Source organism: Pleurodeles waltl, chromosome 6, assembly GCF_031143425.1.
Source record: "Pleurodeles waltl isolate 20211129_DDA chromosome 6, aPleWal1.hap1.20221129, whole genome shotgun sequence".
Taxonomy (NCBI): Eukaryota; Metazoa; Chordata; class Amphibia; order Caudata; family Salamandridae; genus Pleurodeles; species Pleurodeles waltl.
This window is the reverse complement of record NC_090445.1, coordinates 709,621,832-709,637,621: the sequence shown is the minus strand read 5'-3', so window position 1 is coordinate 709,637,621 and position 15,790 is coordinate 709,621,832. Positions and strand designations below refer to the sequence as shown.

Genomic DNA, 15,790 nt, shown 5'->3' with positions numbered 1-15,790 from the left:
TACGAGTAAATACATCACTCCAGACTTTTCTGGTTTTGGGATTCTGTATTCAGACAATATGAGGTAGGTCGGGTGTAAGCCCCTACTATAACCTGTGAATTCCTAATAGATATGTTAGTATTACAATGGTGACTGGTAACATGACAATCCTTGAATATCCTAATCTATTGCTGGCCAAAAACAAATTACATTTTTCAAAACAGTTTTTCAAAGCAGGCCTACCCTGATGTTTAAATGTTAAATTAATGCATGCCTCGGTGGCAAAGGTCTCATTTGAAAAACACAGAAACCTTCATTACTTGTATTTGTGTTTAAGAAAAGAAGCTGCTCATGCTGTCCTCAGTACATCACTGGAATCCCATTATTTTCGTGAAAGAGACACAAGTCAAGCCACGGGGATTACCTCTCCCACTCATTGTCCAATATAAGTACTTTTATCTGATCCAGGCATTTTTTATTTGTTTCCCCTGCTTTTCTAATTCTACATAATTCCTTAGATTGGAGCTTTATCATTTAATATGCTTTTAAAACTAAAGGTATGAAGTGAACACGTTGCACAGTGCATGAATTTTCTTGTCTTTTGAATTTAAAGCATTCGATGATCTCAATGCAGGTTTCTGCTTAAGGCTCCTCAGGTACTTTGACATGACTTCTAGGCAGCCCATGAGTGTTATTCCAAAAGATATGTCTTACAATGCATGAAAAAATGATAATTAGTCTCCTGCTTAGCTTTGACGACACCTCTGTATATAGCCTGTTATTACGCAAAATTTCCAGTCAGAAAGCACTACATACATAATCCCGATATTTGAAGTACACAATGGCTAAATAAACTTTCAACAAGTAAAGAAGTAGGAGTCCATACCTCTCCACCATTTGCAATGCGAATTATATTGCAAAATGTTATGCTGCTGCCATATGTCCTTTCTCTTTCCTGTCAGACCTTAGAACCTCATTAATGTCCACACTTAACAGCTTTGAACTCTGGTAGTTTCCTAATTAGGTGATGGAGAAGGAAGACATTAGCACTGAGTTGTTACCAATAACCTCTGAAGACCAAAGGGCAGAACCTGATCTAGCTACCACATACAGAGCAAAGGAGAAACAACAGATGTAGTCTAAATGCTTTGCATACACTCTTTTGGTTCAAATTCTCTGTTGTGGTTTCTAGCGATCCACGAAGACGCCTTAAGGTTGGAGCATGAAGGACTTGGCAATCTCTGCAGGGTCACCTCCAAACCATTTGTCTTCCCCCTCCTGTTTTGAATTTCTTTATTGGTATTAGAACTCTGTGCACTTTACCTCTACCCAGTGCTAAAGTGTTTGTGCTGCCTCCCTATAGCATGGTAAAAGTGGCTAACACCTGATTGGCACATTTCATTTACTCATAAGCTCCTAGTGTATTGTAGTGCATCTTCCCAGGCTCTGTAATTCAAATACTACTAGCAGACCTACAGCATACCTTGTGTCACCTACTACAGCAGCCATTAAAACATGTCTCAGGCCTACCATTGTAGACTGTAGTCTAGTTTCAAACTGCCAGTTTCACCTAGCAGAATAAAAATTTTCCTTGGTCTAAACCTTCATATTTAATACGTATCTCACACAAAAGTTAGGTTCTAAACAGCCCATAGGGTAGAGTACAATTTATTAAAAGGCAGGACATGTATTTTAAGCTTTACATGTCCTGTTAGTGAAGAACTCCTACATTTGTTTTTTACTACGGTAAGACTTACCTCTTGCATAGTATTAAATTTGTTTCCATATTACATTTAGTAAGTGTTAACATTTTATTGTGTACAGGTAGACATACCATATTTGGATTTATATAGATTGTATTTTAAAATTTGATTGAATGTTAATGCCAGATTCTAAGTCACAATTCTGAAAATAGCACCTTTATAGAGTTGGCATTTGCTCGTACTAACCCTGTCCCGCTGTAGGTGTCCTGGGTCATATGACTATGAACAGTTTAGCTGATGGGGTTTGTGTATTCCCCCCTGACAGTTAGACAATAGGTGACTACACAATAACATGGGACTGACCTGTCCCTGCCCACTTACACAGCAAAGGGATGACTGCAGCACACATAGAAATTAAGCTGACAATAGCTTTTTTTCACCTCAGACTTCCTAGATGCTTGGCAGGGGAATGGAATAACTTTTCAGTACCAGATTTAGGGTTAACTGGGAAGATTCAACCACTCCATTGGCTGGTACCCCTTATAAATATTGGACTCTCAGAACTGCTGCACAATACACTTCTTGACCTATGGAAGTCTTCAGAAGGGCTGCCACAACCCCAAGAACAATACTCTACTGCTTAAGGCCAGCTTTGTTCACCAGATAAGTGTCTTGGTGCTTGATGCCTGCCTTGCTTCCCTGATGTTCTTTCCTGGTGTTAGAGTTCTGCTTTGCTGCTTGAATCCAGGTCTCCCAGAATGACTGCAAGGGCTATTTGTGTGGCTTCCTGTGTGACTTACAGCAACATAACAACCTCCAGAGACCTTGAACCCAACTGGCCTCTGCTAGAGCGTGTGCTAACTCACAAGTGCCCTGCCCCTAAAAGTCTGGAAGTGGTAGAAGAGGTACAGCTTCTCCCTAAAACTAAAATGTAGGAACTTGTAAATTGTTTCATAAAAAATTGTAGAAGAACAGACTGAAGAGAAGGACATACTTGGCAGCAGGTCAGCCAAACTTTACCTGTTACATTCATCCCCACAGCTGCAAAGTACTCTTCAGATTGACAACCGAGCAACAATATGTGGCCTGTTAGGGCACGCTTAAGCTACTGCTTCATCTCACTGGAGGTTTTCGCATTCAAAAATGTTATCCACGTCCAAAAATAAAATTCTCACTAGTTCAGTGTCAAAGGACTACCTATTGATTTTAATGACCTCCTCGGCCTGAAAATCTAACTTCTCCCACTCAGGAATTTGGTTTTGCCGGCTTCAATGAAACATCGGCCAGCACTTCCCGACAAAGACTTCTCAGCCACAGCCTGCTGCCTTGCCCTGCTAAACTCTACCTTATCCTGAATATTTCTTTCAAGTTTCTTCTAAGTTTGAAGGCAATCCAAGACTGCACCCAATCCACCTTGTGAATCTAACCTGCACGCTGTTGCTCTTTGCCTGAACTTTAGCATTTGCCCTGAATTCATGCACCCCCGATACTCATGGTAGATGCTTTGATCATTTTTAGCACTATTTCTCCCAAAAAGCTGTAAACATTCATACCTCCGGTTGTACTGATTGTATTTAATTACTTTTAATGTCATTTTATTAATTACAATTATCTCAATTCTTGGCAATTCGTTTTGCAATTTTCTTGTGCTGAGTTTTCACTGTATTACTTTTTTTGTTCTGCATAAGGTAAGCCTGGCTGCTTTTGTGCTAAGGTACAAGAGGATTGAGCACAGGTTAATTTAGGGACTTTTGTACTTCACCCTGACATGCATTGTGGTTGTTGCTTAAGAAGAGTTTTAACCCCCTCCATCCAATAAGACAATTTCTTTTAGAGCAGATGAAGGCAGGCAGATCAATAATAAGAGCTTTTGGAGAATGCATTTAGCATTCCATTATTGGGGCATGAGTGAATGGAATGAGGGGCACACCAAAGGTGTAATGGAGGTGCCTTAAGATAGGTGTTCTTGAAATCCTGATGAAAAGGACAGAAGGATTTTAGGAGCTCTAATGAAGACGGAGCTGTAGAGAATTACCTTCACTCCGGTGGCCAGTGAACCTAACTCCAGTGCTTAAAATTCAAACAGTCCTACATCTGCCCTGACACTCTGGTCCACTTCATCTCCCAGCAAAGGGAGCTGCTGGGAAGAAGGATCCCTGAGGGATGTGTAACCTAAAGCTTGTAGATGTACCATTCCTGGGTTTACATGACAACTCTTAAGTGGGAACTCAGAAAGACAAATGAAAGACTCTTCAATGCAAGCTTGCCTTACCCTCGGGTAGAGTGGGCTGAGCTCAGAAGCTGCTATGAGGGAATTCCTATCAAGTACAAATCTCAACAGTGAAGCAAGCAGCACAACTAAAACAACACAAAAGTGAGGTCAAAATCAAATTCACTGAAAACTATTTTTTGTTTACTATTTGAAAGTGAATGTAATAAACCACATGGAATGATGATTCCCAAGTGAATAGCATTTTTAGCAAAGAAAAACAAAATACAAATAGTAGCAGATAGTTGCAAATCTTGTACATTTGAAACATTAATTTAAAGATAGTTCAGAAGTTTAATCCATATATTATGTAAACCTTCTGGTATTCTTAGTTTAAGGAATCCCTCTTTAATAAAACCACTGAACTTACTGATTGATCACTGAAAACAAAGTCAAGCAGTTAGACTCAAATGCTTCCAAGTATGTTGGAAAACTCTAAGCATCATGACCTGTTCACTGTGCTTTTTTCTACAGTGCGAATTCCCATCCGACTCCAGAATGGTGGCAGCAGATGCGCCGGCCGCGTTGAGGTCTACTTTAACTCCTCCTGGGGGACAGTGTGCGATGACTTGTGGGACCTAAGTGATGCAGAAGTTGTGTGCAGAGAGCTCAGTTGTGGACGGGCAGTTTCTGCTCCTGGCTATGCCTACTTTGGTCAGGGCAATGGAAGCATTTTTATGGATGATGTCAACTGCGGGGGCTCAGAGTCCTCCCTGTCGGAGTGCAGTCACTCTGGCTGGATGCGACACAACTGTGGCCACCATGAGGACGCTGGGGTCACCTGCTCAGGTAAACTACTCATTTTCTGGACCCAAAGATGTTGCTTCTCTGATGTCAGTGCTTCAGAGGATTTGTTTCTCACCATAGTGATGTTGTCTGCACTCTGCTTTCTATTTGCAGTCAGAATCCACACCTGTCTTTACCTGTACAACCGTGAATGGCTCAGACAACTCTGTGATATTAAAATGATTCAAAAGTAGAGCCCCAAGAAGATTGACTTTGATGTTTAAGTTGGCCTACTGAATTAGAGAAATCTTCATGTTTTTTCATAATTTCGAACATACATTTCTTACCATCTGTCTGTCTGTCTATCTATCTATCTATCTATCTATACACACAAACACATATACATATATATAGATATATACACGCACATACATAATGTGAAGTGTGTAATATGCTATTTATTGTGTGGGGAGAGGCTATGGCACACAAGATGTGAAGCCTTCATAGGGTTATGATGCTCCCTCAGCTGCCCTCCCCTCCCTCAGTAATGGTAATAAATAGCATACTTTTCTTTACAGAACTGCATATAGGGTGTGTGCTATGCTATTTTGCCATGCATAGTAGTTATTGACAAATGTACACAAATGCATCCATTGGACATGGGGATAAATTCATGTGAAAAACCAGATCACAATAACTAAGGATATTATGTTAGGCCTTAGTTTTTCCCTTCTGCCAACTGATTCTATAGGGGAAACTTTGATGACTAAAGGATAGTTTTACTTCCTCTGTATAATAGTGTAAAAGTATTTTTATCACTAAAGGTGCTCCAAAAAACATTGTTTTATTTGGCCACTTTTCTTTGCAATGGCATGGTAGCAAGGGTTGGATATCCATGAAAAGTGGACGCAGAGTCTGACTTAATGCCAAGTCCTGCGTCCCACCTACTCTGTGTGTGTCCAAATGGCGTCCACTGCTGGAGTTGGAAGTATATGGTTAAAAGGGTGCTAAGTCTAGCCCTAACTTCACAAGGTGAGATGTGATGTGCTGTTGGGCGTACGTTGTTCAAACTGTCAATGACGCTCAATGACTTATAAAACAATTAACTTCAACTGTTTTTAACTATTAAAGTTTGTTTATGTGTACTTTTCATTTTTTGGGGTTTAAACAACAAAAATACAACAGCAACTGTGAAACAGCAACTTGGCTAACAAACATATTTTTCTGCATGCCTGCTAGTGTAACAAACCTCTTTTTCTTCATCCATGTGCACTCTTTTCTTTAATGAAGCTCACCGTCATGTAGCCAAGGCAGTGCAACCCAATGGCGGTGAAGCATAGATGACCTTCACCCTCTTTCTGCTGTAGGATGTCTTATGGTAATGTGCTGGAAAGAGAGATGGCTTTCTGTAATGTAATGGCAGATGCAAATGCAACCTCTTAGTAGTCTATTTTGTTTGGCTACAATAAATCACTTGTAACCTCAGGCAATAAAATGCTAGTGCGTCAGTGATGTTCCACTGAGAATTTCCCATATCTTCCTGGGCTGCGTCTCTTGTAAAGTAATGTACATGTGACATATTTTGAAGATAACTTTTTCTCTCCAGGATGGGTGTTAGATTATTGCCACATGAAACATCTAAAATTACAGTTACAATGATAGACGCCGATGGAGACCTAATCTCTGTGGTCTGATCTTCCCTGGTATCCAGAGCAGCTTCTTCTGGATTTGCTCTGTGCCCTGTTCATTCTCCCCAGAATCCATAGCTGAAGTTGGTAAAATGTTTATGTCCCCTAAAAAGGAAGAAGATGAAAACAAATAGTAGATGGTCTCTGTTGTGGTTCTCCAGTAGGAAGTAGTGTAGTGATTAGCAATAAATGTACAAGAACTACTTGAGAGTGGCATATTCCAGTCACAGAAACCTGAAATCTTTCTAATGGTATTCCTGGATTTACAAATCCTCCAAATTAGCCAGGAAATGCCAATGAGTTGTTTTATATGTTCCTATCAGCAAAAAGGTCTTACAATATAATAATTGTGTAAGACTGCCACAGCACTGAAGTATTGGGTGAGACTGCCACAGCACTGTGGTATTGTGTTTCTGTGAGTTGCAAGGATTTGCATCACAAAAAACACAGAAAATGAAAGGAGCCATTCGATTGGTTAAACAATTCACACTATCTGTAAAATAAGCCAACCACCCTGTGGAAACAATAATGCCACCAAAAAATACAAGAAGGGATCCTTCTTATTAGTTAAACAATGCATTCCACATGCAAACTAATCCCATAGGATCCAGAGATAAGGAACCAATACTTTGGAGTACATAATTTTTCTTTTGTCCATTCAGAAAAACAGGCATACAGACTCATTTCTTTAACAATCTGTCATAAGGTCCACTACTCATCAAAAAAAATGCGAGAGTTTTGGTGTGGAAGATTACCACACATCCGATTTGCGAAAAGAAGGGCAATGCATTTAGAGTCTCATGCACTCTATGTGACCAATTGCTACATGGCATTCATTCAAGAGTGTGTTCATTCTCAACAAGTGAATCATAAAATAAATTAGGGATTGCATCCAAAGAAGCACTCTTGGTCATATGCGAGGCTAGAAGAGGGATGAGGAGGAGTAAGAAAAGATCCTGCCACATGATGTGCAATTACAAGTCAAAGAGGACAATGATTGGTGTCTCCAGTTTTTGTCAGTGATCTGTAACTGGTTTAATAAAATCATGTTTGGAGAAATGAACAAAAAAGGGCACTCCCTAGCAATGTAGGTGCATATTAAAAATGTCAGAAGGGTTTTTACTAAAGGTTTTTACAAATGAGGAAATTAAAGAAATGTAAAAACAAATATTAAAAAACAGTTTTTGAAAAAGAAAAGGAAATTAAACATAAAACGGTTCATTTCAAAAGCAAGAACCATAAAAAAAAAAAAAATGTAAAACAAATATATTTTGTTGGTTGTGTGCAGGAGCTTGATGTAGGCTGGGTCCTTTTACCCAACCAACTGCACAAGGCTTTAGATTGTATGGAGCGGCAGGAGGGCCAATCTGTGTTGGTTCAGTTGTAGGCAAAGCCAGCACACTGGTTCTAAAGCCCAACCCCCCATGCACGGCATATATGTAGCAGGAATCAGACAGCTGAAGACAGTGGACTGCAGGACCAGGACAGAGGCCAGGACCTGTGGACCACCCTACGTTGCATGGCTCAATGTCATGTACAGCTAGGGTCAGAAGTCTTTAAAAATGTGGTGCAATGTCTGGCCATAGGCCATTTACCTACAGGCTCTGAGTAGATAACCTACATTAACAGGGTACTGTGTGATGACATATGTCAGGCTCAGCAGTCAACACCTGCTTCACATGACTAAAGGACATGTGCTGTTGGGGTAATCTGCCAAATACATGTACTGTATAGGACTCAGAGGCAGTCTGTACCCTGCAAGTGTCTCCTGAATGGGCTATTGATTACAAACGTACCATGATTATCACAAAGAAAAGAAAACATTTTTTCACGTGGGAAAGAAAGGAAACAGACCATTATGTTAATTAATTATGACTCCAGCTACACCCAGAAATAAAACCTTTATGTGTCACAAAGCAAGATGGGAAAATACAGTAGCCATTTTAAAATTCAGGTCTACATAACTATGGTAAATCTAAACATAAATATACTTTTTCTGCTACAAGATAAATTGCTGATGATGTCACGCCCTTGGATTTGGGAAATCTTCAGCTGGTCAAAGCTGCGTTCAGGTTGCCAGATGCCGGCGCATGTAGCACATGTAAAGTCCCTGGCTGCTAGACCCTGATATAGAGGGTGTTTGTTAGGCTGACCTTTGCTCAGCTTCCCAGACACTCATCATTTTTTGCAAAACTGAGGGGAGGCAGAGCCCCTCTTCCCAAAATAATGGGTCTTCCCTGCAGGCTGATATCCCTATTCACACTTCTATTTCCACAACATTCACTAACAGAGTCTAGATTAGAACTTTGCTCCTAGAGGTGAAAGGCTCAAATCATATGACATAATTTATCTGGAGTCCCTACGGTTCAGTTATAAAGAGTGCTAATTCTGAGTTTTCCTTTCTTGTAGATGCCATCCCAACATCAACAACAGGTATGAGCTACAGTTCAGTCACTGCTGTGTGGTCTGCATGAGCCATCTTGAGCACTTACACAATGTTCTTTTCTCTTCTTTCCCAGCTACAACCCATGTTTCTAGAAGTACATATCCCACAGGTAGGACATTTTGTGTTAACATAAGTGTTTACAATGTGGAAATGTGCTTAAAAGATGCTGGTGTCTTACATTTTCACCTAATACCAATGCAATATCAATGTTTCGGTCTGTAATTTCACTTGTGAAGTCATAACAGCAACACATCCATTAAGGTATCTTTACGAGTAAATACATCACTCCAGACTTTTCTGGTTTTGGGATTCTGTATTCAGACAATATGAGGTAGGTCGGGTGTAAGCCCCTACTATAACCTGTGAATTCCTAATAGATATGTTAGTATTACAATGGTGACTGGTAACATGACAATCCTTGAATATCCTAATCTATTGCTTGCCAAAAACAAATTACATTTTTCAAAACAGTTTTTCAAAGCAGGCCTACCCTGGTGTTTAAATGTTAAATTAATGCATGCCTAGGTGGCAAAGGTCTCATTTGAAAAACACAGAAACCTTCATTATTAGTATTTGTGTTTAAGAAAAGAAGCTTCTCATGCTGTCCTCAGCACATCACTGGAATCCCATTATTTTCGTGAAAGAGACACAAGTCAAGCCACGGGGATTACCTCTCCCACTCATTGTCCAATATAAGTACTTTTATCTGATCCAGGCATTTTTTATTTGTTTCCCCTGCTTTTCTAATTCTTCATAATTCCTTAGTGTAGGAAGTTGGCTCTGTATGTGCTATTTCAAAGTAAGGAATAGCATGCACAGAGTCCAAGGGTTCCCCTTAGAGGTAAGATAGTGGCAAAAAGAGATAATACTAATGCTCTATTTTGTGGTAGTGTGGTCGAGCAGTAGGCTTATCCAAGGAGTAGTGTTAAGCTTTTGTTGTACATACACATAGACAATAAATGAGGTACACACACTCAGAGACAAATCCAGCCAATAGGTTTTGTATAGAAAAATATCTTTCCTTAGTTTATTTTAAGAACCACAGGTTCAAATTTAACATGTAATATCTTGTTTGAAAGGTATTGCAGGTAAGTACATTAGGAACTTTGAATCATTTCAATTGCATGTATATTTTTCAAGTTATTCACAAATAGCTATTTTAAAAGTGGACACAGTGCAATTTTCACAGTTCCTGGGGGAGGTAAGTTTTTGTTAGTTTTACCAGGTAAGTAAGACACTTACAGGGTTCAGTTCTTGGTCCAAGGTAGCCCACCGTTGGGGGTTCAGAGCAACCCCAAAGTTACCACACCAGCAGCTCAGGGCCGGTCAGGTGCAGAGTTCAAAGTGGTGCCCAAAACGCATAGGCTTAAATGGAGAGGAGGGGGTGCCCCGGTTCCAGTCTGCCAGCAGGTAAGTACCCGCGTCTTCGGAGGGCAGACCAGGGGGGTTTTGTAGGGCACCGGGGGGGACACAAGCCCACACAGAAATTTCACCCTCAGCGGCGCGGGGGCGGCCGGGTGCAGTGTTAGAACAAGCGTCGGGTTCGCAATGGAAGTCAATGAGAGATCAAGGGATCTCTTCAGCGCTGCAGGCAGGTAAGGGGGGGCTTCCTCGGGGAAACCTCCACTTGGGCACGGGAGAGGGACTCCTGGGGGTCACTTCTGCAGTGAAAGTCCGGTCCTTCAGGTCCTGGGGGCTGCGGGTGCAGGGTCTTTTCCAGGTGTCGGGACTTAGGTTTCAGAGAGTCGCGGTCAGGGGAAGCCTCGGGATTCCCTCTGCAGGCGGCGCTGTGGGGGTTCAGGGGGGACAGGTTTTGGTACTCACAGTCGTAGAGTAGTCCGGGGGTCCTCCCTGAGGTGTTGGTTCTCCACCAGCCGAGTCGGGGTCGCCGGGTGCAGTGTTGCAAGTCTCACGCTTCTTGCGGGGAGATTGCAGGGTTCTTTAAAGCTGTTCCTTTGGATAAAGTTGCAGTCTTTTTGGAGCAGGTCCGCTGTCCTCTGGAGTTTCTTGTCGTCGGCGAAGCAGGGCAGTCCTCAGAGGATTCAGAGGTCGCTGGTCCCTTTGGAAGGCGTCGCTGGAGCAGAGTTCTTTGGAAGGCAGGAGACAGGCCGGTGAGTTTCTGGAGCCAAGGCAGTTGTTGTCTTCTGGTCTTCCTCTGCAGGGGTTTTCAGCTAGGCAGTCCTTCTTCTTGTTGTTGCAGGAATCTAAATTCTTTGGTTCAGGGAAGCCCTTAAGTACTAAATTTAAGGGCGTGTTTAGGTCTGGGGGGTTAGTAGCCAATGGCTACTAGCCCTGAGGGTGGGTACACCCTCTTTGTGCCTCCTCCCAAGGGGGGGGGTCACATTCCTATCCCTATTGGGGGAATCCTCCTTCTTCAAGATGGAGGATTTCTAAAAGTCAGAGGCACCTCAGCTCAGGACACCTTAGGGGCTGTCCTGACTGGCCAGTGACTCCTCCTTGTTTTTCTCATTATCTCTCCTGGACTTGCCGCCAAAAGTGGGGGCTGGGTCCAGGAGGCGGGCATCTCCACTAGCTGGAGTGCCCTGGGGCATTGTAACACGAAGCTTGAGCCTTTGAAGCTCACTGCTAGGTGTTACAGTTCCTGCAGGGGGGAGGTGTGAAGCACCTCCACCCAGAGCAGGCTTTGTTTCTGTCCTCAGAGAGCACAAAGGCTCTCACCGCATGAGGTCAGACACTCGTCTCTTAGCAGCAGGCTGGCACAGACCAGTCAGTCCTGCACTGAACAATTGGGTAAAATACAGGGGGTATCTCTAAGATGCCCTCTGTGTGCATTTTTTAATAAATCCAACACTGGCATCAGTGTGGGTTTATTATTCTGAGAAGTTTGATACTAAACTTCCCAGTATTCAGTGTAGCCATTATGGAGCTGTGGAGTTCGTTTGTGACAGACTCCCAGCCCATATACTCTTATGGCTACCCTGCACTTACAATGTCTAAGGTTTTGCTTAGACACTGTAGGGGCATAGTGCTCATGCACATATGCCCTCACCTGTGGTATAGTGCACCCTGCCTTAGGGCTGTAAGGCCTACTAGAGGGGTGACTTACCTATGCCACAGGCAGTGGGAGGTTGGCATGGCACCCTGAGGGGAGTGCCATGTCGACTTAGTCATTTTCTCCCCATCAGCACACACAAGCTGGCAAGCAGTGTGTCTGTGCTGAGTGAGGGGTCCCTAGGGTGGCATAAGACATGCTACAGCCCTTAGAGACCTTCCCTGGCATCAGGGCCCTTGGTACCAGGGGTACCAGTTACAAGGGACTTACCTAGGTGCCAGGGTTGTGCCAATTGTGGAAACAATGGTACATTTTAGGTGAAAGAACACTGGTGCTGGGGCCTGGTTAGCAGGGTCCCAGCACACTTCTCAGTCAAGTCAGCATCAGTATCAGGCAAAAAGTGGGGGGTAACTGCAACAGGGAGCCATTTCTTTACACTTAGATTGGAGCTTTATCATTTAATATGCTTTTAAAACTAAAGGTATGAAGTGATCACGTTGCACAGTGCATGAATTTTCTTGTCTTTTGAATTTAAAGCATTCGATGATCTCAATGCAGGTTTCTGCTTAAGGCTCCTCAGGTACTTTGACATGACTTCTAGGCAGCCCATGAGTGTTATGTCTTACAATGCATGAAAAAATGATAATTAGTCTCCTGCTTAGCTTTGACGACACCTCTGTATATAGCCTGTTATTACGCAAAATTTCCAGTCAGAAAGCACTACATACATAATCCCGATATTTGAAGTACACAATGGCTAAATAAACTTTCAACAAGTAAAGAAGTAGGAGTCCATACCTCTCCACCATTCGCAATGCGAATTATATTGCAAAATGTTATGCTGCTGCCATATGTCCTTTCTCTTTCCTGTCAGACCTTAGAACCTCATTAATGTCCACACTTAACAGCTTTGAACTCTGGTAGTTTCCTAATTAGGTGATGGAGAAGGAAGACATTAGCACTGAGTTGTTACCAATAACCTCTGAAGACCAAAGGGCAGAACCTGATCTAGCTACCACATACAGAGCAAAGGAGAAACAACAGATGTAGTCTAAATGCTTTGCATACCCCCCTTTGGTTCAAATTCTCTGTTGTGGTTTCTATCGATCCACGAAGACGCCTTAAGGTTGGAGCATGAAGGACTTGGCAATCTCTGCAGGGTCACCTCCAAACCATTTGTCTTCCCCCTCCTGTTTTGAATTTCTTTATTGGTATTAGAACTCTGTGCACTTTACCTCTACCCAGTGCTAAAGTGTTTGTGCTGCCTCCCTAAAGCATGGTAAAAGTGGCTAACACCTGATTGGCACATTTCATTTACTCATAAGCTCCTAGTGTATTGTAGTGCATCTTCCCAGGCTCTGAAATTGAAATACTACTAGCAGACCTACAGCATACCTTGTGTCACCTACTACAGCAGCCATTAAAACATGTCTCAGGCCTACCATTGTAGACTGTAGTCTAGTTTCAAACTGCCAGTTTCACCTAGCAGAATAAACATTTTCCTTGGTCTAAACCTTCATATTTAATACGTATCTCACACAAAAGTTAGGTTCTAAACAGCCCATAGGGTAGAGTACAATTTATTAAAAGGCAGGACATGTATTTTAAGCTTTACATGTCCTGTTAGTGAAGAACTACTACATTTGTTTTTTACTACGGTAAGACTTACCTCTTGCATAGTATTAAATTTGTTTCCATATTACATTTAGTAAGTGTTAACATTTTATTGTGTACAGGTAGACATACCATATTTGGATTTATATAGATTGTATTTTAAAATTTGCTTGAATGTTAATGCCAGATTCTAAGTCACAATTCTGAAAATAGCACCTTTATAGAGTTGGCATTTGCTCGTACTAACCCTGTCCCGCTGTAGGTGTCCTGGGTCATATGACTATGAATAGTTTAGCTGATGGGGTTTGTGTATTCCCCCCTGACAGTTAGACAATAGGTGACTACACAATAACATGGGACTGACCTGTCCCTGCCCACTTACACAGCAAAGGGATGACTGCAGCACACATAGAAATTAAGCTGACAATAGCTTTTTTTCACCTCAGACTTCCTAGATGCTTGGCAGGGGAAGGGAATAACTTTTCAGTACCAGATTTAGGGTTAACTGGGAAGATTCAACCACTCCATTGGCTGGTACCCCTTATAAATATTGGACTCTCAGAACTGCTGCACAATACACTTCTTGACCTATGGAAGTCTTCAGAAGGGCTGCCACAACCCCGAGAACAATACTCTACTGCTTAAGGCCAGCTTTGTTCACCAGATAAGTGTCTTGGTGCTTGATGCCTGCCTTGCTTCCCTGATGTTCTTTCCTGGTGTTAGAGTTCTGCTTTGCTGCTTGAATCCAGGGCTCCCAGAATGACTGCAAGGGCTATTTGTGTGGCTTCCTGTGTGACTTACAGCAACATAACAACCTCCAGAGACCTTGAACCCAACTGGCCTCTGCTAGAGCGTGTGCTAACTCGCAAGTGCCCTGCCCCTAAAAGTCTGGAAGTGGTAGAAGAGGTACAGCTTCTCCCTAAAACTAAAATGTAGGAACTTGTAAATTGTTTCATAAAACATTGTAGAAGAACAGACTGAAGAGAAGGACATATTTGGCAGCAGGTCAGCCAAACTTTACCTGTTACATTCATCCCCACAGCTGCAAAGTACTCTTCAGATTGACAACCGAGCAACAATATGTGGCCTGTTAGGGCACGCTTAAGCTACTGCTTCATCTCACTGGAGGTTTTCGCGTTCAAAAATGTTGTCCACGTCCAAAAATAAAATTCTCACTAGTTCAGTGGCAAAGGACTACCTATTGATTTTAATGACCTCCTCGGCCTGAGAATCTAACTTCTCCCACTCAGGAATTTGGTCTTGCCGGCTTCAATGAAACTTCGTCCAGCACTTCCCGACAAAGACTTCTCAGCCACAGCCTGCTGCCTTGCCCTGCTGAACTCTACCTTATCCTGAATATTTCTTTCAAGTTTCTTCTAAGTTTGAAGGCAATCCAAGACTGCACCCAATCCACCTTGTGAATCTAACCTGCACGCTGTTGCTCTTTGCCTGAACTTTAGCATTTGCCCTGAATTCATGCACCCCCGATACTCATGGTAGATGCTTTGATCATTTTTAGCACTATTTCTCCCAAAAAGCTGTAAACATTCATACCTCCGGTTGTACTGATTGTATTTAATTACTTTTAATGTTATTTTATTGATTACAATTATCTCAATTCTTGGCAATTCGTGTTGCAATTTTCTTGTGCTGAGTTTTCACTTTATTACTTTTTTTGTTCTGCATAAGGTATGCCTGGCTGCTTTTGTGCTAAGGTACAAGAGGATTGAGCACAGGTTAATTTAGGGACTTTTGTACTTCACCCTGACATGCATTGTGGTTGTTGCTTAAGAAGAGTTTTAACCCCCTCCATCCAATAAGACAATTTCTTTTAGAGCAGATGAAGGCAGGCAGATCAATAATAAGAGCTTTTGGAGAATGCATTTAGCATTCCATTATTGGGGCATGAGTGAATGGAATGAGGGGCACACCAAAGGTGTAATGAAGGTGCCCTAAGATAGGTGTTCTTGAAATCCTGATGAAAAGGACAGAAGGATTTTAGGAGCTCTAATGAAGACGGAGCTGTAGAGAATTACCTTCACTCCAGTGGCCAGTGAACCTAACTCCAGTGCTTAAAATTCAAAGAGTCCTACATCTGCCCTGACACTCTGGTCCACTTCATCTCCCAGCAAAGGGAGCTGCTGGGAAGAAGGATCCCTGAGGGATGTGTAACCTAAATCTTGTAGATGTACCATTCCTGGGTTTACATGACAACTCTTAAGTGGGAACTCAGAAAGACAAATGAAAGACTCTTCAATGCAAGCTTGCCTTACCCTTGGGTAGAGTGTGCTGAGCTCAGAAGCTGCTATGAGGGAATTCCTATCAAGTACAAATCTCAACAGTGAAGCAAGC

General features: G+C 42.2%; 1 protein-coding gene across 1 annotated transcript in view; it reads left to right on the top strand.

The window, feature by feature from the left end:
* Positions 1 to 15,790, top strand: part of DMBT1 (deleted in malignant brain tumors 1) — a 624,760-nt gene that overhangs the window by 183,335 nt on the left and 425,635 nt on the right. Inside the window, exons 14-16 of the mRNA XM_069239169.1 lie at positions 4,426 to 4,740; positions 8,775 to 8,798; positions 8,885 to 8,920. Coding sequence (XP_069095270.1) covers positions 4,426 to 4,740; positions 8,775 to 8,798; positions 8,885 to 8,920 — 375 coding nt within the window. The remainder of the gene's footprint in view (positions 1 to 4,425; positions 4,741 to 8,774; positions 8,799 to 8,884; positions 8,921 to 15,790) is intronic.